This window comes from Salminus brasiliensis, chromosome 1 (assembly GCF_030463535.1).
Source record: "Salminus brasiliensis chromosome 1, fSalBra1.hap2, whole genome shotgun sequence".
Taxonomy (NCBI): domain Eukaryota; kingdom Metazoa; phylum Chordata; class Actinopteri; order Characiformes; family Bryconidae; genus Salminus; species Salminus brasiliensis.
In genome coordinates this window covers 53409888-53435616 of record NC_132878.1, presented here as the reverse complement: position 1 = coordinate 53435616, position 25729 = coordinate 53409888, and the positions used below count along the sequence as shown (strand labels likewise).

Here is a 25729-nt window from a genome sequence, read left to right as displayed (position 1 = left end):
GGAGCAGAGAGTGCCTTGGTCAAGACCCAATTGTAGCAGGTTTTAAACCCACAACCCTGTGATCAATAATCCAATGCTCTAACCAAGCCACCACTTTCCCAAGTTTTGGGAGTTGTGTGATTGTGATACCGCATCTTGGACACAGTGCCTGAGATCACTCTCCCTTCCAGGGAATTGAAGCCCAGTCTTCCACATGATGGTCAAAGATACTGTCCACTATATGAACAAGGAAGACCTTTTGGACTTGGACATAAAGTACTGTGTCAACAGTAAAGTCAGAGGCCAACCCTTCACTTATTCCATTTCCAATGAAAATAATTCAAAAGTTCAAGTTATTAATTTTTCTGCTGATGTTCTCATCACCTGAATCTCATCTCACATTTAGAAACATGACTTATATAAGGAAAAAAATATAAGGAAAATATTTTATATAAGGAAAAAAACAACAAAAAATGAAAAAAAAAGTTACAGAGAAAATTGGACTCCTCTGTGAGAAGACTCAACACTATGGGTCTGAAAGGACATGGAGCTGATAAAGAAGCTCTTTCTGAGAAAACCAAATTTGATCTATTCTAAATGCTGAATCTGCTGCTATTTTTAGAACAATCCCCTGAACTCACAGTCCAGATCTCAACATCACTGAATGTGTTGTGTGTTATGTGAGAATACTTGGTTGGTGAGAAGCAGAAAATGCTCCAGCCTCTAAGTCTGAACTGTAAAGAAGTGGAGAACCCCACCTGTCTATTTCTTTTAAAAGTTCTGGAAGGAATAGAGGCTCAAATAAAGCCTGCTGTTAAACATATAAGATCCTTGAAGAACTTTTGGAGGTTCTTCAATTTGAAACTGTGTAGGAGCATCTTAAGGTTTAGGGTTTTTCGAAGTAAAAGGTTCCTTAAAGCACCTTACGAGGTTCCTCCACAGTTTGAAACTGAAGAACCTCCAAAAGTTCCTCGAGGATCTTATATATAGGTGTTCCCTGATGTTCCTGGAGGCCCACTATCCAGCACATTGTAGTGCTTTTGCTGCTTCTTGCACACCAGACCAAGTCCTTCCTGAGTGAATGTTAAAGTAGAGGAAACACGAAAATGCCTCCAGGACCAATGTTGGGATCACTGCTATGAGTAACCAAGACTGGGTCTATAGCATTACACTTAAGTACTCTTTCTGAGCTTTATTTGTTGTCTTTTCCTATCACAGATGTATCTATCCATAGAGCAATCCAATGAAAATGTTCATTTGATAAACTCGTCACTAACTGAAGATGCTGTATAGTTGAATAGTGCACTCTTAATAATTAGGGTGTTGAGAAGGGTTCCTCAGAGCAAAGAAGAACCACTTTTGTGCAAAGGACTTACTGAATATTTCCACAGTTTTCTCAACAGTTTGTATTTACAAATAAAAGAATGAACAGGTTTAAGTTAACTGCCTCCTTTTAATTGTATACATTGTATAATTGTATTGTATATTTTCATATATTTATAGAATTAACGCACATAAGAGGATTAAGGGACTGCATCAGCGACAATGCCTCAATAATATGGCACGCTTTGTTTGTTCTTTTAACAAGCCAATAATTTAACAGTAGAAGGGAAAAAGTGAAGCCTTCTAGAGCAATTAAGAATTTAACCTTTTGAAGCAAATGCCATGCACTGGAAGCCGAATCAGCATACAGTCCCCACTCAAAACTTCCTCCATGACCCTCAGATTAAAACCCTATACATCCACTGGACCTTCTTTCATTCAGTGAAGCGCAGTGCAATTGGTGTAAGGGCTGGATCGTTCTCTTCCTCACCCAAGTCATCTGGAAAGTCATGTAGGGCTAGTGGAGATGCAGGCGCTCTAATAAGGTGATGAGAGAGAAGGGCAGACCCCTTAATGATGTAGAGGAGGAGATACCAAGAGGAAGGAAATAATAGGGGACAACAGCACAGCAGCATTGTGTTCAGCATGGCCGAATCTGTCTGTGCTTGTCTCGTTAACTCTCTTAATTGCAGTTTAGAGTTTAGACACGATGCCTCCACTTCCTCACAAACAACAAAATCTGTTTCCTCACACATATGGCAGGCAGGCCATCACAGCAAAAGCTCCGGGGTAAAATTAACAGTTACCGTGTTGATTAAGTTTCTGAAATATTGACTGAAATGTAGTAGTGTTCAGAATTGACAGAATTGAGTATGTACTTCGGTCTAGTTGTGCTGAATTTATTGTAGTAGCACTGAATTGTCTCTCACCATACCCAATTAATTATAGTAGTACTGAATTAATTGTAGTAATGCTGAAGAAATCCTAGCAGTCCTGAATTCATTTCAGTAGTACTGAATTTACTGTAGTAGCCGTGTATTGATTCTAGTAATGCTGAATTAATCCTAGCAGTACTGAATTCATTTCAGTAGTACGGAATTTGCTGCAGAAGCCCTGCATGAATTTTAGTAATGCTGAATAAATTCTGGCAGAACAGAATTCATTTCAATAGTACTGAATTTATTGTAGTAGCCCTGAATTAATTCTAGTAATGCTGAATTAATTTCAGTAGTACTGAATTAGCGCTGAATTAATTCTAGTAATGCTGAATAAATTCAAGCATTACTGAATTCATTTCAATAGTACTGAATTTATTGTAGTAGCCCTGAATTAATTATATTAATGCTGAATTAATCCTAGCAGTACTGAATTAATTTCAGTAGTACTGAATTAGCACTGAATTAATTCTAGTAATGCTGAATATATTATAGCAGTACTGAATTAATTTCAGTAGTACTGAATTTACTGTAGTAGTGCTGAATTAATTTTAGTAATGCTGAATTAATTCTAGCAATGTAGTAGTAGTGCTGAATTAGTTCTAGTAGTGAGTAATTCATTTTAGTGGAGCTGAATTAACTCTATTGGTACTAAATTAATTTTAGTAGTGATAAAAAAACTTTTACAGTACACACATACATTTATTCTAGTAGTGCTAAATATTTTAAATTAAATTAAATTTTAAATTACAGTAAATTATGCATTCCAGTACTGGTAAATTGGTGAATTAACTCTTACAGTACAAAATTCAAATAGTGCTGATCTGGTTTTTAGCAGTACATCATTTATTTTAGTAGTGCTGAATTAACTCTTACAGTACATATTTCATTCGACTGGTGCTGAAATAAGTCGTACAGTACAGAATTAATTTTCATAATGCTGAAATATCTCTTGAATTACAGAATGAATGGTTGTAGTGCTGAACTAATTCTTGTGGTACAGAATTAATTCTAATTAATGAATCCTTCAAGTGCAGAATTCATGTTAACGATGTTTAATCAAGTCTTAGAATATAGCATGAAGGTTGTTTGTATATGTAGCTAGTCTTGTATAAACATTGCAGTTAGTCAATAAACTGCAAGAATTAATTCAGTCCCGTAGACATTAACTTAACTTCAATCTTAAATGTAATTATTGGCTTTTCCTCATTTATTTGCATATAAATGAATTAACAGACTAGCCTAACAGACTTAGGTTTAATTGCCTGAGTCTGAGTCTGTTAATTGCCTGCAGTTCAGTTGCATTTCACAGTAAATGATCTCTCTTGATAGAGTGACAGAATAAATAAGAAATAGAAAATAGACTCCTCTGGCTGGTAAAGAACTGTGTGGTCGGGAAGCACAAGCACAGCACTATGGTGAAGCACACAGCACTATGTTTTTTTTGTGCACTCCATTGAATGGAGCTCCAATGCCTTCACTCAGTCATCACATAAAAAATCTTGTGTGTGGCTGAGGCATTTTTGCATAAAAATTCAATCATTCATTAAGACATAAATTAGATTTTGACACACACGAGGAATCCCCCCCCCCTTCCTTTCCCTCTATCCTAAATGATGAAATGGAGTGCGGCCACTGCAGCTGCTATTCACACAGAGGAGATAACTGGCAATGAAAAGTCATTCCACACTATTGTGCTGGACGGGGGATCATTGTTCATTTCTCCCGCTGCCTGTTGAAGACTACATTGAGAACCTGAGTGTTTCCTTTCGGTTTTGGGTATTCACCGTGTGTTGCTTGGTTACTGGGGTGAGGGGAGGAGGAGGAGGATGGCCCGCAGGCTGCCCCCAACCAGACTCAATACAACTTTTGTAAGGAGGCGCTGATACAAGTTAACAAGAACAAAGCATGATGGACTTCTTCACAGTGAAGCTCTATACCATAACCCTGATCCTGACTGTGGATGCACTGTCCCACCAGAGAATAGTGTCTAAATAGAGCTTGGGCACCTGTAGATAAAGGCCAGCACATTTTTTTTCTACACTTGTCATCCAGGCTCAACCATTTCTCTTTGAGGAACCAAACGGGAGCTCCTGATTGCAAGCAAGAAGGACGCCTGTGGTCCTGATGGTCCAAGCTTCTCTACGCTTCTAAATAAAGGTGTAATGAAAAGCTCTTTGAGATGATGCCATAGAAGAACCACTTGTGGTTCCTTCAAAAGCCTTTCAGTGTATAGCTCACTCAACTGAAGCCACTTAGTGAACTAAAAGAGGTTCTCCTGTGACATCACTCCAAATACAGCTTTCAGCTTTAAGAGTTTATTGGGAAGAGTAGAAGGTGCTTTGGTTGAAGCTTCTGCTTGTGTGTAAGAAGAAAGCCTAGAGCTGTGGTCCAAGCTTCTGCTTGTGTCGGGAGGAAGCCTATGGTGCTGTGGTCCAAGCTTCTGCTTGTGTGTCAGTAGAAAACCTATGGTGCTGTGGTCCAAGCTTCTGCTTGTATGTCAGGAGGAAGCCTATGGTGCAGTGCTTCATGCTGCTGCTTGTGTGTGAGAATAAAGCTTGTGGTCCTGCCCCTCGAAGCAGAATCAAAAGAGAATCTGCACAGATCTCCCCTTAAAAGGAGTCGTTTTCCTCTTGAATTATGAAAGCAGCAGTCTAGGTAACAGTGTGCGCGCAGTACCCGACAGCTTAAATCCCCTTAAACCCTTCCACGTGGCCTGGCTAGTCTCGGCAATTAGGCCTCATTACAGCCTCATAAAGGCTCTCGTTTGCGGGATTACTTCATAGACAATGAAATTTTATCAGTGGGGGTAAAGAAAAAATGTTGGATGAAATAATGATGCTGAAGCTGGGACGGTGTGATGTGGGCGCGCGCCACTCATCGTTTCCGCCTGGGTTACCTTCTTCCTCCTCCTCCTCCACTTCTCTCTTTCTCTTTCTCTTTCTCTCTCTCTCTCTCTCTCTCTCTCTCTCTTTCTCTCCCTCTCTCTCTTGCCTCTCGTGTTACACACCGCCTTCCCTCCATTACAGCAATTACAGACGGCTTGACAGATGTGTTTGTGTTTTTTCCTCTTCAGCTGAGCCCCGTTTTAAACTCCTATTCTATGGCGTTTAGGCGCGAGGGCCTCTCCTGATATCAGCAATTAAACGCGTATGAGCGCAGGCTGCCTTTAGCAAAACACACCGATGTGAAGCCTCTCGGCTCTGCACATTTATTCACACCTCAGTGTCCACCAAGAGCCCTGTGGAGCATGACTGCTTTGCATGTGCCTGCTATTATAACAATCCGAGACCTATAACCTACATCGTTACGGTTCTGCATATTATTGCCTAATTTTTAAAATGCATTTTAAAGAGCTATTATATATCATATTTGGGATGCCATGTGAGGCAGTGTAGATAGTGTGATATACATTTAACAGTGTGTTAGGTATGATAGGACAAAGTGTCAGGTCATATGGGTCATTATGTAAGACACAGTCATTAGACTGTGTTTGGTCATTTGGGACAATATTACATTCATATGTTTAAATAATAATACTACTAATAATAATATGAAGAAGAAGAGGGGGAGGCAGAGGAAAGTGAAGCAGATGTTTAATTAAAGTTCAATACTCCTTACAGGCCTGGGAAAGGTCCAAGCCGCAGTGTAGAGTCATTCCTGTGGTGAACCTGTGAAACATTCAAGCCTCAATGTAGAGTAACGCTGGTGGTGAACCTGGGAAAGATCTGAGCCATGATGTGAAGTCGCTCCAGTGACATTCTGTAAAACTTCCAAGCCGTGATGTAGACTTACTCCAGTGGCAGGACTGGGAAAGTATAAATGCTGTGATGTAGCTTCACTCCAGCGGCAGGTCTGGGAAAATGTATGAGTACTGATGTACAGTCACGCCAGTGGCAGGCCTGGGAAACATCCAAGCTGTGATGTAGCTTCACTCCAGTGGCTGGTCTTGGGATACATACAAGCCACAATGTAAAGTCATTCCAGCGGCAGGTCTGGGAAAATGTATAAGCCACGATGTACAGTCACGCCAGTGGCAGGTCTGGGAAACGTCCAAGCTGTGATGTAGCTTCACTCCAGTGGCTGGTCTTGGGATACATACAAGCCACAATGTAAAGTCACTCCAGCGGCAGGTCTGGGAAAATGTATAAGCCACGATGTACAGTCACGCCAGTGGCAGGTCTGGAAAACATCCAAGCTTTGATGTAGCTTCACTCCAGTGGCTGGTCTTGGGATACATTCAAGCCACAATGTAAAGTCATTCCAGCGGCAGGTCTGGGAAAATGTATGAGTACTGATGTACAGTCACGCCAGTGGCAGGCCTGGGAAACATCCAAGCTGTGATGTAGCTTCACTCCAGTGGCTGGTCTTGGGATACATACAAGCCACAATGTAAAGTCATTCCAGCGGCAGGTCTGGGAAAATGTATAAGCCACGATGTACAGTCACGCCAGTGGCAGGTCTGGGAAACGTCCAAGCTGTGATGTAACTTCACTCCAGTGGCTGGTCTTGGGATACATACAAGCCACAATGTAAAGTCACTCCAGCGGCAGGTCTGGGAAAATGTATAAGCCACGATGTACAGTCACGCCAGTGGCAGGTCTGGAAAACATCCAAGCTTTGATGTAGCTTCACTCCAGTGGCTGGTCTTGGGATACATTCAAGCCACAATGTAAAGTCATTCCAGCGGCAGGTCTGGGAAAATGTATGAGTACTGATGTACAGTCACGCCAGTGGCAGGCCTGGGAAACATCCAAGCTGTGATGTAGCTTCACTCCAGTGGCTGGTCTTGGTATACATACAAGCCACAATGTAGAGTCTTTTCATTAGCGTCTCTTGGAAAATGTATTAGCCGCAATAAAAAGTCACTATAGGGGTGGACCTGATAAACATTTAAGCCTCTGGTGATTGGCCTGGGAAAGACACGAGCTGTGATTTAGAGTCACTACAGCGATGGTCCTTTCAATCATTTAAACCACAATGTAGGCTCACTCCAGTGGCAGGTCTTGGAAAACTTCCAAGCCGTGATGTAGTCTAAGGTGATGGACCTTTTATATATAACCTAATGGGGCAGTCTGTTAAATAATATGGGACAGTGTATTAGGATGCCTATTTTGGAACATTGTATAATATTGGTATAATAGGACATTATAATACAATGGGATCGAGTGCTATGTGCAATGCGGTACTAATTCTGAGACAGTGTGTTTGACATGTTGGTACATTGTGTGTATGAATTATATAATGATATGTCAGATATCATACAACTGTGATGAACATAAATAGCGTGTGTTCTTATAAAACTAGATTTGATCATATTGGTCAGTGAGAAGCAGTTAGTTAGAAACTGTAGCACAGTGTGTCCTGCCATAAGATCACTGTAGGACAGGTATTATAAAGCAATGTTTCCCATATTATAAGACAGTGTGTTTGATCTTGAGACCTGTATCATAAAGTATGGTGTTAAACATTGTGTGTAATGAAATATGGGGCTCTTTACAGTATCCCCCTCATTGAGTGTTCATTAAACAGGAGGCAGGATGTAGGAAATGCAAGTTTCGTGAGTTGTTCTCTGATGCCCCTACACCTGATGCCCCCACACTGAGCCCCCCTTTGCCCGTGCGGAGGCGCGCGCCGCTCCGTGTCTGGAGCTGAAGGCGCGAGGCTGCAGATGAAAGTGGAAGCTCAACCCGCTGCTGACCCTCCCGGAGATCAAACCAGCTAATTATTGTCACAAGATGAGGGATTAACGCATTTCTGGAATAGCTGCGTGTTTATCCGGCCCAAGCCCTCCACAATAAACGCTTCCTAATTGAATCCTAATCGCTATCGAATAGCGCGCCCAGACTCCACTGCGTTTCATAAACCTTTAATTGCCGTTTGTCTAAACGGACCTGAGCGACGATTACGGTGAATGTGTGTGTAGGCCGCACAGTCACACGGTTTTAGTGCATTAAAGCGCATTTTCACAAAAACCCCTATAAATACCCTCCAGGGGGATTTGTCTCCCAAACAATACTTGGCAAACAGGGACTTTTGTTTATGAGGCTTATGTTTATATTGCTAGGCAATTGTCTAAACTAGAAGTTCACAACTACTGTACATCATATATTGTACTGTATACTGTACATACCTTGTACAGTATAAAAAAACATGTATCTCCAGAATGGTGACTTTGAAAGGCGAGTTCTGAGAATTTGGAGCATTTCTATTGGTCCATTCTTAATTAAAAATTAAAAATGGACAAAAATTAAGATATTTTCTATAATATTATTCTATAATTTTATATATATACATATTTATGAAGATCTTATGACAATTGCACATTTAATAAAATGTCATAATAAAACGAATTACAATATTTAAAATAAAAAATAAAGGTTTACAGCTTGAATAATTAAAAGCTAATACAGAACCTGCCTGGAGAGATTGTAGTCTACTTTTAACAAACAGTGATCAGAGCTCTTCTATGCGTTTTCGTATGGAGGTCCGTTAAGCTCATGAATTTGTGAAACGACCACTGTAGGCATGTCACTGGCGCTGCTGTCAGGAGCTCATCATCATCATCATCATAATCTTTACCATCATCATCGGTTGCTGTTGTGTCTGTGGGGTGGACGAAGGAGCCCCGAGTCCGGACGGGCAACGCTCTGATTGGTGGCGCGCTCATGCATCACGTGTCTAGGGTCACCGGCGCAACTAAAGGCGCAGCGCCGGGAGCGCACGTGGGCCCGTTAGGGCCGGCCCCTTTGCGGGCTCCCTTTTGTTGAAGCATCAAACATAAGCACCTTCCCTGCGCTCCCGAGGGTTTAGAGCGCGCTCCGCCAACTGCAACGTCAACCCGTCCACGAGCAACACCCCACTGGCCAACATCATCATCATCATCAGCAGCAGCAGCAGCAGCTCCATCTCCAACTGCAACACCGTCTGCGTATTGCCAGCACCTCCTCATCCCTTCACGCGCGCTCCTGGATCCATCATGTCCAGGTCCTTCTACGTGGACTCTCTCATCATCAAGGACCCCGCGCGGCCCTCAACCCTTAGCGAGCGCGTTGCGCATGACTTCCTCCTCCCTGTCGGCGTGCACGCGCCGGGTGCCATCAGTGTGGGCGCGCCCGCGTGCCCTTCGCGCAAGAGTGGCGCGCTGTGCGTCTGCCCACTCTGCGTCGCCGCGCACGTCCACGCGCCGCCGCCGCGCTCCGGCGGTGGAGCCCTCGCGCTCCTCAAAGCTCCTCCGGGCTTCGGGAGCGCAGACGTGCCGCCTTGCTGTCCGAGACTCGCGCACCATCATCAGCATCAAGGCCCTGCGCTCGCGCACGCCCCTCACGGACACGCGCCCGTGTGCGCACCCACAGCCTACGGCGTCACGGACCCACGACGGTACCACTGCGTGAGCCTCGGTAATGCACCTGCTGCTTAACACCCCTAACAGTTTTGGTCACGTGTTGAGAGCTGCATGTGTCATCTGTCATGAGTGTAACTGTACATTTACAGTACAATTCCATAGGGTTGCTATGGCACCTAGCTGCCCGACTTTGTTTTTAAACTCTTAGTTAGTACTTATTGCTTTTCTGATGCCTTTAGAACCTTAGAACCCCTTAAAATTAAACTCTTGTGCTAAACTGAAAGTTTTATTATGGAGATAAACTAACGGGTCTCTCTCCCATCCTCTCCTGCAGGCGCCTCGGACGGTAGTCCCGTGCAGGGCGGCAAGCGCATGCGCACGGCCTTCACCAGCACGCAGCTGCTGGAGCTGGAGCGCGAGTTCTCCTCCAACATGTACCTGTCGCGCCTGCGCCGTATCGAGATCGCCACGTACCTGAACCTGAGCGAGAAGCAGGTGAAGATCTGGTTCCAGAACCGCCGCGTCAAGCACAAGAAGGAGGGCAAGGGCGCGCAGCGGGGCGCGCACGGAGCCTGCAAGTGCTCGGGAGGAGGCGTCGGCGGCGTGCATGGGCACGCGCATTACCCGCGCTCGGAGGACGAGGACTCCATGTCACCCGCGTCAACCACGGAGGAGAAAGAGGCGTCGCCCGTTTGACGGACTGGACGGAGTGGACTGTGGTCACACCGAGCAGCACTTAGTCTCTCAAAGGACCCTTGAGCGTGTCCAAACCCGGTAGATTCAGGAGAAAAAAAGTGGATGTGCTTCCTCTGTCTCCTAAGACTGTTTCTAATGCAAACAATTGCAATCTGTGTGTTTTCCTCATGCACCCTCTTTCTACCTGATCCGTGTTTGAAACGTTTGCGCGCAAAACGCCTTGCGCCTTGTAAATACGCCCAATTTTTTTGGGAGGGTGGTGAGAAATTGTGTTACCTAACTAAGAAACTGTGATTTACCTTTTGTTTACTTTTCCTTCTCACCTGAATTTTATGTGCATTGTATGCAAAATGTGTATATTTGTATATTTATTTAAATAAAACGGAAACTCCAGACGTGCGTAATTACGCACAAACCCCGCAGTTATGCCTTGCTGTGTCTTGAAACCCTTTAATATCGTTGCACGATACCTGTCATGTTCTAGACACTGCACATTGCATTTGTATCTTGGAAGTAAAGTTATGGACCATGCACGCGCACACTGGTAATACCATTCAGACACAGTCAAATTACCGAGTGAACGGGAAACAAGCGCTTTGGCAGAAGCTAATGAGTGCATTAAATTCAGTTCATTAGATTAATATTAGAAGAAGCTGACAAGCAAGAAAAATGCACGTGAGAAGAGACATAGCAAGTATAGCAAAGGCATAACCTTGTGCGATACATTAGAAACGCTGTGTAATTTGGTTGCTTGCTCTGATAGATCTTTTGGGAGCACATATTAATAGGTGCCATCATTTAAAGTCTGCAGTCGAGCTTATATTAAAATATAAAAAGCAAATTATGAGATAATAGAAGGGTTAAAGATATGCTGGAACGTCTCCTTTATTTGAGGGTGCAATTTAAAGACGCTTGAAAGTACAAATAACAGGCAAGCGCACACTACACACTACACGAGCAATTACTTAGCAATAAGTCCCCTCCACTCACTCTGCATAGGAAGCCCACAGACGACTTTCAGATGCAAATTCGATTGTGGCATAGCCTGCAGATTTGAAGGCCATTGTAACAGTTCCTTTTGCCAAAGGAAGGGGTTTATTAAGGTGCACTTTTGAGCCTCTTCACAGAATTTTAACGACCTCAAATGTTAAATGAAATGTGAGGTATTTATCAGTTACTAAAGCAACCACCTGCTTTGCATTATTAGTGCGCAATTATTGGATTACAAGGTTGTTAAGGGATTACAGGGGCTTCAGAAAACAGATGAAATACACTACACACATTTCATCCCTTGCACCAAATCAGTGCACGTCAGGAAAGGGCTGTTGAATGCATTTACTGCTGTTTTCCATTATATATAACACAGGTCTGATGAGTATATCTATTATCAATGCGCATCAAGAAACGATTTCACCCTCAGAGTTTGGATCAAGAAGCAACAGCAAAGTACAAAACCGAGCGAAACTGAGAACACTGAGGGGTTCAGCTGCCTGTTTTCGAGGAGGCTCGTTCTGTTAGTGTGTGGGCTCAGCCTGTGTAATCATTTCACTCTTATGGTTCTCCACTGGTTTTCCTCACCAGCAGCCCGTGTTTGAAGGCCACAAAGGGCTCATGGAGGTTTTCTCTCCCGCAGCCCAGGTGATGCTCTCCATAATGGAGCCCCCTGATCTCGGAGCCCTTGCTTTGTGCGCGCCTTTCACGCGCAGCCCGTCCCTCATGTTAAGTTCATCCAAAAGGACTTTAATTGCACTTTCTGTCCCACGTCAGTTGCTTATGTAGCAATTCCCTTCCAAAAACCCACGGTGGGGGGACAGATAAAGAAGGGGGGGGGGCGCAATGAAGAGCTGGCCAAAGGCTTTGACAGGTTAGATTGTCCTGCCAGGAGCTCGCCTTTAACCGGCGGACCCCCGACAGGGCCGAGCTCACAGAGGCCTTTCAGCAAGCTCGCACAGGGCTTCTTCCACAGCGACACAAGCATTTAGTCACTGTTTCATTAGGCACTATTTGAACCTTTCAGCTCGGGGCTAAATTGAAGGGGCAATGGCGCAAAAATGGAGGGATTACGCGGGAGGGACAGTGGCGAATTAGCCAACGCTTAATTTAACTCGTTCTCCGTGCGAGTTCGGGATCCATTCCTAATTGAGAGGGGAAGCAGGTGAAGTTTCAGTCCCACGCAGGTCCTTTTCAGAGCCGGGATAAATGGAGCCCTTTCACGTCTCGCTGGCGATCGCGCATTACGCAAGGAAAGCCACCTAATGAATGTATATTGAATTTCTTATTAATCGAATTAGACTTCGGATCTTGCAGGTGCGAGAGTGAATTTAGAAACACACACGGACAATGGAGGAGTGATGGCTCTTCCACAAGAGGCCTGTCCGGTTCACACACAGGACGTTGACTGACCCACAGACTGACAAAAAAGTGAACTTAATAAAGAAATAAAGAAATAAATAATAGTTATATAACAAATATTACATTTGAGTTTTTTATTTTATATTTGAGTTTTTTTTTTTTTTTTTTTTTGTTTGTTTTACATTTTCCCAAATGTTTTGCCCAATTTAGTCAATTCCAGTTGACTAATTCCATGATGCCACCAGTGCAGGCAGGGTGGAGGCCAGCGTGTGCTTTTTCCATGTAACATGAAGCAAGTCTTCTTTAACAGCTGAACACGCTTAAGGGGGGAATACTAAGTGCCAGCTATGTTGCGTCAGCTAACAGACACCTGATTTGGCTAAACTGGCGCTGAGTGATGGGAAAGAGGGAGGGCCATACCCACCTAACGAGACTGAGGTCAGTTATGCTCTCTGGCTTTCCTGGCCAGGAGAGCCAGAGAGCATAACTGACCTCAGTCTCTTTAGCACTCTTTAACACTTAAACAGCTGCACCACTTAGGAGCCTTCATACATTCATGAATTCATTTTTATTTTTCTATTAATATATTAAATGTTAAAAATAAATTGTAGCATCTTGCAATACGTTTATTATGCCACTATATATATATATATATATATATATATATATATATATATATATATATAAAGCTTCATAAAAAGGCTTAAATATTTATGTAGTAATGTTTTGGGATATGCATTTGGTCTTAATACAGGATTAACAAGGATCCTGTATCCTGAGATTCTTTGAGTAGCTGAATGTTAGGATTCAACCATAAAAGTAAGCAACACATTTCCTGCATTTCTTTTGGCTATTTGCTGGAACTGTTATTTTAAATAAATGGCACTTTATTTTCTTTTCCACCAGAACATTGTTCCAACAGGTGCAAGCTAAGATTTCACTGTATTTGTTTAATGGATATACTACATAAATTGTTCCTTCCCATATTCGAGCAAGCCATGCCTGTTGTGTTAATACTGGCATATTTGCACTCACTGTCCACCATTGATCACAGGATGCTGGACGCAATACATTTGAAAAGCAATACATTGTAGCCATCACTTTCTGAAGCTCCTCATTTTACACACTCCAGTAAGTGTGGCTGGTTATAAGTGGTCTTAAAACTATAGAAATCAGTCTAGAACATTGAGCGGATGAATTTACTCACTACCAGCTAAGCTAGTATGTCAGCACTGGTTTGAATCTGGCACTGCTGTCTTTTTTAGGATCAGGTCTAGAGTCCATCTCTGGGAATGATAAAGATGCTTTAATGAAAACACATTTTAGATGATTTAGATGCAATTACATTTCCCACATAAATAGCAGCATCATTAATGAATCACAAGCTTTGATCCGTATTAATTATAGAGCAGAAAGGCTTTGGGTAGGTTATTAAAGACAACATGCTGCTGTAATTTTGATTCAACATGAAGCCAGGGTCAGTATGACATTAACTATAACTCAAAGGAAATTTTTTAGACTATTATTTTTTTTCCCATCAGTTATATAGTAAGCCCCAGTCCTGTCCTGGGATTGATTAGTTGCATCCCAGCTTCTGTTCTGACATAGCCAATCATTGAGCAGAAGGGGGTGCTTGGTTTGGAAAGAATCCAACCCAAGTGGTAGAAAGTGGCATTGCAATATTTCAACATCCCATGAACGATCAGAATTGGATCAATATATTTTATATGAAATATTTATAACTATATAACGGAGAGAAGAGAGGAGAAGAGAGGAGAAGAGAAGAGATGGAGAGGAAAATACATGAGAAGAAGAGAATAACTTAGGAAAGAGAAGAGAGGAGAACAAGAGAAGAGTAGAGAAGAAGAAAAAGGAGGAGAGGAAAAAAGAGGAGAGAGAGGAGATGAGAAGAGATGAGAAGAGAGGAGAAGAGAGGAGAAGATGAGAGAAGAGAAGAGAGGAGAAGATGAGAGAAGAAAAGAGAGGAGAAGAGAGGAGAAGATGAGAGAAGAGAAGAGAGGAGAACATGAGAGAAGAGAAGAGAAGAGAAGAGAAGATGAAAGAAGAGAAGAGAAGAGAAGATGAGAGAAGAGAAGAGAAGAGAAGAGAGGAGAAGATGAGAGAAGAGAAGAGAGGAGAACGAGAGAAGAAAAGAGAAGAGAAGAGAAGAGAGGAGAAGATGAAAGAAGAGAAGAGAGGAGAAGATGAGAGAAGAGAAGAGAAGAGAAGAGAAGAGAAGAGAAGAGAGGAGAAGATGAAAGAAGAGAAGAGAGGAGAAGATGAGAGAAGAGAAGAGAAGAGAAGAGAAAAGAAGAGAAGATGAGAGAAGAGAAGAGAGGAGAATATGAGAGAAGAGAAGAGAAGAGAAGAGAAGAGAGGAGAACAGAGGAGAAGAGAAGAGACGAGAAGAGGAGAAGAGAAGAGAGGAGAAGAGAAGAGAGGAGAACAGAGGAGAAGAGAAGAGACGAGAAGAGGAGAAGAGAAGAGAGGAGAAGAGAAGATAGGAGAAGATGAGAGAAGAGAAGAGAAGAGGAGAAGAGAAGAGAGGAGAAGAGAAGATAGGAGAAGATAAGAGAAGAGAAGAGAAGAGAGGAGAAGATGAGAAAAGAGAAGAGAGGAGAAGAGAGGAGAAGATGAGAGAAGAGAAGAGAGGAGAAGAGAAGAGAGGAGAAGAGAGGAGAAGAGAAGAAAGGAGAAGATGAGAAAAGAGAAGAGAAGAGAAGATGAGAGAAGAGAAGAGAAGAGAAGAGAAGAGAAGAAAGGAGAAGATGAGAAAAGAGAAGAGAAGAGAAGATGAGAGAAGAGAAGAGAAGAGAAGAGAAGAGAAGAGAAGAGAAGAGAGGAGATGAAAGAAGAGAAGAAAAAAAAAGAAGAGTAGAAAAGAAGAAAAAAGAGAATAGGAAAGAAGAGAAGAGAAGAGAAGAGAAGAGAAGAGAAGAGAAGAAAGGAGAAGATGAGAAAAGAGAAGAGAAGAGAAGATGAGAGAAGAAAGGAGAAGATGAGAAAAGAGAAGAGAAGAGAAGATGAGAGAAGAGAAGAGAAGAGAAGAGAAGAGAGGAGATGAAAGAAGAGAAGAGAAAAAAAAATAAGAGTAGAAAAGAAGAAAAAAGAGGATAAGAAAGAAGAAAAGAGGAGAGAGAAGAGAAGAGATTAGGAGAGAAGAAAAGAAGGTTTTCTTGGCTGCCTCAACAGATCTGACTGCTCCAAGCAAGGACTCCATAAGATCTCTAAAGACTTTCCTTGGTATCAGACACAGTGACGTTAGCAGCAGGTGAGGTGGGGCCTTCATGGATCATATCAAGGAGTCTTATTTGCCCATGACCCTGTCATCAATTCACCGTTGGTCCTTTCTTGGCACACTTTTGCCTTCTTGACCTGCTTAAAGTTTCGGAGATGCTCTGATTCAGTCTTCCAGACACTTTTGCCAAAGTGGCTCAGATCCTTATGCTCGCCCATTTCTCCTGCTTTTAACACACATCACCCTCAGGAACTGACGGTTCACCTACTGCCTAATATATCCAGCCCTTGACAGATGCCACTGTAGATAAAGGTAATCAATGTTTTTGCTCGTCAGTGGTGCTAATGTAATGACTGGTCAGTGTATGTATATATATATATATTTGAGGTTGAGAGGAGTGAACTGTCCAAATATGTACTATCTAAATATTACGCCCCACCCCTACACTCCATATTCAGCCAATTCCCATTAAAGGCCACAGTACACCCGAGCGACCCTACAAAGACACTGCCTCCTGAATGTAGGCCATAAGTGGAGCTTCACAAGCCCGCGGTTTGCTCTCTTTTAACGCCTGCAGAAAACCCACGCCTTGGCTCTGAAGAGTAAATATGAACTGCACTTTAGCCAGGCTGACCTAATGACTAATGAGTCTATGATCCCTCACGTGACCCGGCCCAGGTACACACACGGTCCCTTAGGTGTGTGAACGTACGAGTGTGTATGCCCACACTCAGAGCCGCACGCGCGCGATGGACTCTCTGGATGTGTTCTACAGTGGAGACTACGACCCGCACGCTTCAGTCGCTTACGAGCGCGAGCCGCCCGCGTGCCGCTTCTCTCGCACTGCCGAGCCGCACGCGCTCTACTCCGACCCCACGTACCCACCGCTCCACCTCCAGCACACACAGCTCGCGGAGTACGCGCCCTGCGATCTGCCGGCCTGCCAGCATGCGGGAAGCGAGCAGGACCACCAGCCCATCTTGGGGTCTCCCGGGAAAGGCCCAGAGAGTGATGAGTATCCGCCAGTAACCGAGCAGAGCCGGGGCGGCGAGGAGGGAGCAGGGCACGCAGCCTTTCCATGGATGAGGGCGCTGAGAACACAGGCCTGCCAAGCACCTGTTACAGGTGAAGCTTTCAACAAGTGGATGTTTATTCAACCCACGCAGAAATATCCACAGTTACAGTGAAGGGCAAATGAGTTAAAGGGTTAAATTACGTTTAATGAAATGAATAAAAAGAAAGCATCATTTAAAGTTAAAAGTAATAATTAGTTAAAAGAAAATTACAAATATTGTCATATATAACTAGTATATCTAGACCCAAATGAACTTTTATAATGATAACTCTAACAGAACAGAACCTCTAATGGTGTCAAATTCACCCTATGTGTAGAACTGTTACAGTACTGTTTTTATAGTGTTAAATTACCTTGCATTGTACTGAGTCTACTGTTATCCTGTAAAATAAGCTCTTTTTGTACTTAATGAACTAGTATAGGGTTAAATTAATTCATATAGAACTAAATGAACTAGTATAGGGTTAAATTAATTCATATAGAACTAAATGAACTAGTATAGGGTTAAATTAATTCATATAGAACTAAATGAACTAGTATAGGGTTAAATTGATTTATACAGTTCTGAATCAACTCTCACTATGTCAGCTTAACTGTTACAGTTGTACAGTAATTGTACTGAATCTACAATCATTCTGTTAAATAAGCTCTTTTAGTCCATAATTAATTATTTGTGTAAAATCAACTAGTACTGAATTATCTATTATAGTGTTAAATGAACTCTTATAGTACTGAATTATCTATTATAGTGTTAAATGAACTCTTGTAGTATTGAATGATCAATTATAGGGTTAAATGAATTCTTATACTACTGAATGATCTATTATAGTGTTAAATTAATTCTTGTAGTACTGAATTATCTATTATAGTGTTAAATTAATTCTTGTAGTACTGAATTATCTATTATAGTGTTAAATGAACTCTTATAGTACTGAATGATCTATTATAGTGTTAAATGAACTCTTGTAGTATTGAATTATCAATTATAGGGTTAAATGAATTCTTATACTACTGAATGATCTATTATAGTGTTAAATGAATTCTTGTAGTACTGAATGATCTATTATAGTGTTAAATTAATTCTTGTAGTACTGAATTATCTATTATAGTGTTAAATGAACTCTTATAGTACTGAATGATCTATTGTAGTGTTAAATGAACTCTTATACTACTGAATGATCTATTATAGTGTTAAATAAATTCTTATACTACTGAATGATCTATTATAGTGTTAAAATAATTCTTATAGTACTGAATGATCTATAATAGTGTTAAATGAATTCTTGTAGTACTGAATGATCTATTATAGTGTTAAATTAATTCTTGTAGTACTGAATGATCTATTATAGTGTTAAATGAACTCTTATACTACTGAATGATCTATTATAGTGTTAAATGAATGTTTATACTACTGAATTATCTATTATAGTGTTAAATGAATTTTTTATAGTACTGAATGATCTATTATAGTGTTAAATGAACTCTTGTAGTATTAAATTATATATTATAGTGTTAAATGAACTCTTATACTACTGAATGATCTATTATAGTGTTAAATGAATTCTTGTAGTACTGAATGATCTATTATAGTGTTAAATGATTTTTTATAGTACAGAATTATCTATTATAGTGTTAAATGAACTCTTATAGTACTGAATGATCTATTATAGTGTTAAATTTATTCTTATAGTACTGAATGATTTATTATAGTGTTAAATGAATTCCTGTAGTACTGAATGATCTATTATAGTGTTAAATGAATTCTTGTAGGACTGAATGATCTATTATAGTGTTAAATGAATTCTTGTAGTACTGAATGATCTATTATAGGGTTAAATGAATTCTTATAGTACTGAATTATCTATTATAGTGTTAAATGAATTCTTGTATTACTGAATGATCTATTATAGGGTTAAATGAATGTTTATACTACTGAATGATCTATTATAGTGTTAAATAAATTCTTATACTACTGAATGATCTATTATAGTGTTAAATTAATTCTTATACTACTGAATGATCTATTATAGTGTTAAATGAATTCCTATTCTACTGAATGATCTATTATAGTGTGAAATGAATTCTTATATTACTGAATGATCTATTATAGTGTTAAATGAATGTTTATACTACTGAATTATCTATTATAGTGTTAAATGATTTTTTATAGTACAGAATTATCTATTATAGTGTTAAATGAACTCTTATAGTACTGAATGATCTATTATAGTGTTAAATTAATTCTTATAGTACTGAATGATCTATTATAGTGTTAAATTAATTCTTATAGTACTGAATGATCTATTATAGTGTTAAATGAATTCTTGTAGTACTGAATGATCTATTATAGTGTTAAATGAATTATTGTAGTACTGAATGATCTATTATAGGGTTAAATGAATTCTTATACTACTGAATGATCTATTATAGTGTTAAATGAATTCTTGTAGTACTGAATGATCTATTATAGTGTTAAATGAATTATTGTTGTACTGAATGATCTATTATAGTGTTAAATGAATTCTTGTATTACTGAATGATCTATTATAGGGTTAAATGAATTCTTATAGTACTGAATTATCTATTATAGTGTTAAATGAATTCTTATAGTACTGAATTATCTATTATAGTGTTAAATGAATTCTTATAGTACTGAATTATCTTTTATAGTGTCAAGTGAATTCTTGTAGTACTGACTGATCTATTATAGCGTTAAATGAATTCTTGTAGTACTGAATGATCTATTATAGTGTTAAATAAATTCTTGTAGTACTGATTTATCTATTATAGTGTCAAGTGAATTCATATAGTACTGAATGAACTATTGAAGTGTTAAATTAACTTTTACAGTGCTCAATTAACTCCTGCAGTGCTTTTAGAGTGTTAAATTGTAGTGTCACATGTATTGATATAGATTTCCTGCACTCAAAGAAGGATTATCTCTTGAGGTGTGTCACATTCTTTCTAATAGTTCTGGATTAACTCATTTATTTAACTGGATTTATATAGAATCCAACACTTGATTCAACACTGAGCTGCTCCAGTACTGTACATAGATGAGTCAACAACATGCTAAAACAGTGGTGTAAAGGCTAATACAACCCTGTACTTAGTAATTCAACAACAAAGCGTTTGCTGTGTAGCATCCAAATGATTTGCTCAGGATGTTTGGTAGAACCAGATTCCTTGCAGCCCTGTAGTCCACCTGCACTGCATGGTGTTGATGAAATGAGGTATCTGATTTAGCAGGAAAGACACACCTGTGCAACACAAAGCTCTGGCGTCCAGGTAGACAACAGAAGATTACTTTACTTTCAAGTGTAGAAATGTAAAACCTGATGAGGTATTTGTCCCACTGTATCAAAGGTTACTTCTGCGAGGACTCGGAAGAGCATAAGCGCAGCCGGACAGCGTACAGCCGGGCTCAGCTGCTGGAGCTGGAGAAGGAGTTCCTCTTCAACAGGTACATCTCCAGACCTCGCAGGTACGAGCTGGCCACCAGCCTCAACCTCACCGAGCGCCACATCAAGATTTGGTTCCAGAACAGGAGGATGAAGTGGAAAAAAGAGGAGGCAAAGAAGCGCGGAAGCACGGAGAGCAAGGAGAGCAAGGAGCAGCATGTGGACCCCACCAGCACAACATGATGGAAAAGGCTGAAATGGACAGGTGATGGCCTTTATCGCACCTGCCTACTGTGGCAGTTAGAAAGGCCTGGACGAGGAGCATTTCACAAGAATTCGAGCACTTTAATGGTAGATTCCATTAAAATAACATTATTAAATGAAATATGACTATGTGCAACATACATTACATGGCTTCAGTTCCAAAGGCCTACAGGTTTGATATACAGGCCAGAAGTAGCAACATCAGAGGTTTGACTGAAATGATACAGAAATAGCAACAGTTTTAGAAATAAATTATTTGGATGTTTGTACAGAATTATTTTATATCCTGTAAATGCTAAGTGCTTCAGGTTTACACTGCTGTTTGTAGCTTTATAATAACATTTGATGGACGATGTTTTTGATGGATTCAATTATAGGAAAGAAACCCACATGCAATTATATGCATTGTTATTTAAAATAATAATAATTAAAACTCAACTATGACTCTCGGCTCGAGATCTTGCATTTTTTTTTAAACACAGAGTGTTGGGCTGCCTGTTATTTACCTGTTATAATTCCTCTTCTGATATGGGCTTAGCTATGACCCGGCTGATTCTTTGAAGCAAGTTCTTGTCTAATCTAATCTTTTCTTTTTGTCTTTTTGTGCTGGTTTTCTTTGACTTGGGCTGCTGGGCGCCTGCCTGATCTCCAGATTCTACAGTATCTGTTTCCAGTAGGCCTGAGGATTGATTGTTTAATTAATGGGTGTTGATAGATCCTTGCACCTTATCACGTCAAGTGCAAAGGAACTTATGAAAGGCCACATGGGCTCTGGCTTTATCATGAGAAAGGGAAAGAGCCTCGCTGCCCTGCAACTCCTCAGATCAAGACTGACTTTTGCCCTGCCCTGTGTTTGAACAAGCAAGTGACGTCAAACCCGGCTGATGGTGGAGAAAATGCATGTCACCAAGCAACGCGAGTCAATAATAATAATAATAATAATAATAATAATAATAATAATAATAAATGATATTATGGTATTAATAATAATATTATGATATTAATAATAATATATGATAATAATGAATGAATGGTCTGGGTAAACACGCTATGAGGCACCTTCGCCTGGTAGGTGGGACCCCCAGCGGCAGGTCAGTAGGGGAAGTGTGGGGGGCGCGCGGCTCTGCTCTCAGTCTCTGCTCTGACTCAGCCCTTTGTTTAAACCGTGACGTGCGCGCGTGAGTCTAAGAGGTGGAACTGCCCAGGTGAAAAAAGGCCTGGCCTTCCTGGAGCTCAGTGCAGCAGACGAAGCACGGCCGTTTCAGTACGCTGGACAGCGCGACGCCGAGAGACAGAGACAGAGAGGGTCCAGCATAACTGACCAGTAAAAGACCTGCATGATCCAATTGAAACCAACTGGGCGCTTCTATTAAATCAAGTTCCCAGACATGTGTGGAGTGAAGCAAACATTAGACAGGAGTTACGTAGAAGGCAGCAATCCAGATGATATCAAAAACAGGGAAACAGCTATTCTAGCGGTTTGTAGAAGACACCAGTGTACTGCTTATTTTAGATGAATGAATGATGAATGACTCTAGACGTTTTAATCCAGTAAAGATCAGTATAAGATCAGACTTCCAAAATTCACAAAACGCCCATGATCATGGTTGATTTTCCAGAAACAGAAAATAGCAAGTAAGTAATAATTCAATAAGTGATATTAGCTTTAAATATGATCGTCCTTATTATTTTGATAACTTATCTTTCTCAAAGGGAGAATTCAGATTTTCCTGCCTGATGTAAAGGCCCACACTGGGGATATAAAGAAAGAAAGAAAGAAAGAATAAATGAGACATAAACAAATAAAACACCCATTCCTATGAATCGTGTTGTTGATGTGAAAATTATCGAATTAAACTTTAAATTAATTAAATTACATTACATTTTCTGCACATTTCAGAGCATAACATTTATTTATTTGCTGAATTTAGCAACATAAATCATATACAATGTGCCATAAGCACATTTTGTAACCCAGTATGTTAAATAAAGCAAATAAGCAATAATTGCGCTCTTAAATATGCAGCACTGAATTTCTGTAGAGGATGAGCTCATTTAAGTACCTGATCATTTCTATTCAGAGAGGAAATCAACAGAACTTCAGGGTAGATCACATTTTCTCCACTGTTTCCAGACCTTCATCACATTCATTGAAATCTGTGGACTGTTACTGTGTCCAGATGTCTGACCCTTCTAGATCTGGCCTGTGTGTGTGTGTGTGTGTGTGTGTGTGTGTGTGTGTGTGTGTTTCACTGTGGCCTGTGTGAAGACTGCTGCATTAATAATGACCTGCCGTGATTAGTTCTCAATCAGTGAGAACAGTAGAGGTGCTGTGATGTCGGAGGTTGTTCTGGTGACTTTAATATGGTTTAATGGGTTTGTTTTTGTATTAACATTATCTTGAGTCCAGTTTAATGACTTTCAAGAGCCCTTAACTCTCTCTCTCTCTGTGTGTGTGTGTGTATTGAAAAATGAGTGAATACGCCACCATGTGGTGGCTAACTGGAAAATGCAGGATCAAATTTCAGACAGGGCAGCGCCCTCAGCTCACTAACGTTCACACAGGGGTTTAAGCATCACTTCAGCCATACAGCAAAAACACAGGATCTTTACTATCTGTCTAACAGTCCTCTCCTTCCTCTAGTTTTACTTTTCTTTTTTTTATTCTTTCTGTCTTTTCTTTCTTTTATTTTTATTCATTCATTTTGTCTTTCTTTTATCTATCGTTTTTTTCCTTTTCTTCTTTTTTTATTATTTCATTCTTTCTTTTTTCCTTTTTTTAGTTTCTTCATTTTTTTTCTTTCTTTCTTTTTTCTTTTCTTCTTTTTTCCTTTCTTTCTTTTTTTTAGTTTCTTCTTTTTTCATCCTTTCTTTTTTCCTTTTTTAGTTTCTTCTTTTTTTCTTTCTTTCTTTTCTTCTTTTAATCTTTCTTTCTTTTTTCTTTTTTTCAGTTTCTTTTTTTTTCTTTCTTTTTTCTTTTTTCAGTTTCTTCTTTTTTTCTTTCTCTCTATTTCTTTTCTTCCTTTTTATTTCTTCCTTTTTCTTGTTTTTTTCTTTCTTTTCTTTCATTTTTCTTTCTTTTTTTCTTACTTCTTTTTCCTTCTTTCTTTTCTTCTTTTTATCTTTATTTATTTTGTTGTTCTATGTCGTTTTCTTTTTTTATTATTTTCTTCATGTTTTTCTTTCTTTCTTTCTTTTGTCTGTTCATTTTTATTGTTTTTTTTTCCTGTTTTCTTTCTTTCATTTATTCTTTTTTCTTCCTTTCTTTTCTTCCTTTTTCTTTCTTTCTTTTTTTCTCTCAGCTTTTTCTGTTTCATTTGACATGCGTCATAAAGAGATTGTTCGGTAAAGTAAAATACTACTTTGCATTTATTATTCTCACAGCTGTTGCCAAAAGTGTTTCCACTACAGTAATAAAGCCAGAAAATTCCCAACAAAGATAAACTTTGTGTGTGATTTGTGTGCACGTGTATATCTATGTATGTATGTGTGCGTAATCTGGTGTCAGTAGCCCAGAAAAGCTGGCATCCCACAGCTGGAGTCCCCTCGGCCCCTCCAGCATGCACATTCGTCCCATAGCCCGCATTCCTCCCTAGTTAAAGGTGAACAGGCCCCTCCACTGAGCCATACTGAATTACATTAAATACACAGAGCACTACATTTCAGCAGCTAAACTATCGGTGGAGAGAAAGAAGAACAAAGTTCAGAGCTGAGAAACAAACCAGGAGAGACTGCAAGCATGGGGCAAAGTTAAGGCAGTTAAAGAATTGATTTGTTAGGCCCTCTTTCCCAAGAGCATCTTGGTGTTCAGATCTTCGTCAGTGGGAGAGAAAGTTCAGAGGGATGTTTGCTTGGCAATTCAAGAGTCTTCTTTGTGCTACGATAGTTTTGGCAAACCAAGCCATGTTTAGAGAGAACTCTGATTAGACCATTGATTTGTTAGATTACTGTTAGATTTGCTGAGGCAGTGTTGATTCGGGCAGGGGCAGTTGGAATTTGGGACCTAGTTGGTGAACTGTCTCTGTTTTGGTCCTGCTAAATCCTCTTCTAAATCAAGGTTCCTGAAGGTTCTCGGCTTAGAAATGTTCATCTCTAAAAAAGGTTCTTCATACTGATACATCTGTAAAAAGCAACTTCAGACTCAGATATACCTAAAGGGATCTTTGATCCCATACACCTCAAAAAAGCTTCTTCAGAGTCATGCATCTCTTAAAAGGTTCTTCAGACTTTGAACATCTCAAAATGGTTCTTCATAGTCAAGCATCTTCTCTAAAACGGTTCTTTGGACTCATGCATGTCTAAAAAGGCTCTTCAGATTCAGATTCATTTACAAAAGTGATACCATTACACTGACACCATTTGAAGGGTTCTTCGGGATACCAAACATGGTTCTTCTGTAGCATCGCTCTGAAGAACCCTATACAGGACCTTTATTTGCAAGTGGTTGAGTTGAGCTGGTTGCTCAAGACCTGCATTGCAATAAAAGCCTATTTCTGAGTCTGTAGCTGTGAATATGCTGCTCATGTAATGAACAATTCTCAGAGAAATAAAAGCAGGGCCAGGCGAGTTAAGCACGCAGAACCGCTGCTGGCCGCAGTGCCGCTCACTTCAGTCTGTTCAAATTGCTCCAAGCTGCTCCACGGGATCAAGGTGGAGAGGATGGCGGAGCAGATCGAGGCTCCGAGATTAGGTTCCTTTTGTGCCGGAGAACAAGGCACTCTGTTCTTTTTGCGCGCTCGTGCTGCAAGCAACATGTGGAAGTCATTGTGGACGAGCGGGCCGTGCGAGGGGGCGCTGCGGGGCGGATTCCTCCAAAGACGAGGGGCTAGGGGGCAGAGCGGGATAACATGGGGGTAAGCGGGAGGGGGGTTGTCGAGTCTGGCCCCGGGGTCTGGGTCAGTCAGCTGGGCAATGAGGCAAAAAGGTGGGCTCAGCGGAGTGGAGTGTTGCGGGCGGTGGTGGGGGGTGGGTGTGTGTGTGGGGGGGGTGACTTTGGACCTTCTACAACTTTAAAGGTCATCCAGCTGAGAGAAGAGGCAGTCGAGCTGCGGCTGTGTTTTTATAAGAATCAGATTATGTGAAGAGTGGAAGTTCTTTAAGGACAGCTTATTAGACCAGACT

General features: G+C 40.6%; 2 protein-coding genes across 2 annotated transcripts; both read left to right on the top strand.

The window, feature by feature from the left end:
* The first annotated feature begins 9067 nt into the window (after positions 1 to 9067).
* Positions 9068 to 10700, top strand: gsx2 (GS homeobox 2). Its single transcript, XM_072696213.1, has 2 exons — positions 9068 to 9637; positions 9917 to 10700. Exons 1-2 carry the CDS (start codon positions 9217 to 9219, stop codon positions 10276 to 10278), a joined length of 783 nt encoding a protein of 260 aa, XP_072552314.1. The 5' UTR covers positions 9068 to 9216; the 3' UTR covers positions 10279 to 10700.
* A 5917-nt stretch (positions 10701 to 16617) lies between these two features.
* LOC140576669 (pancreas/duodenum homeobox protein 1-like) lies at positions 16618 to 20587 on the top strand. The gene is made up of 2 exons (XM_072696201.1): positions 16618 to 16993; positions 20310 to 20587. Exons 1-2 carry the CDS (start codon positions 16618 to 16620, stop codon positions 20585 to 20587), a joined length of 654 nt encoding a protein of 217 aa, XP_072552302.1.
* The last annotated feature ends 5142 nt before the right edge of the window (positions 20588 to 25729 follow it).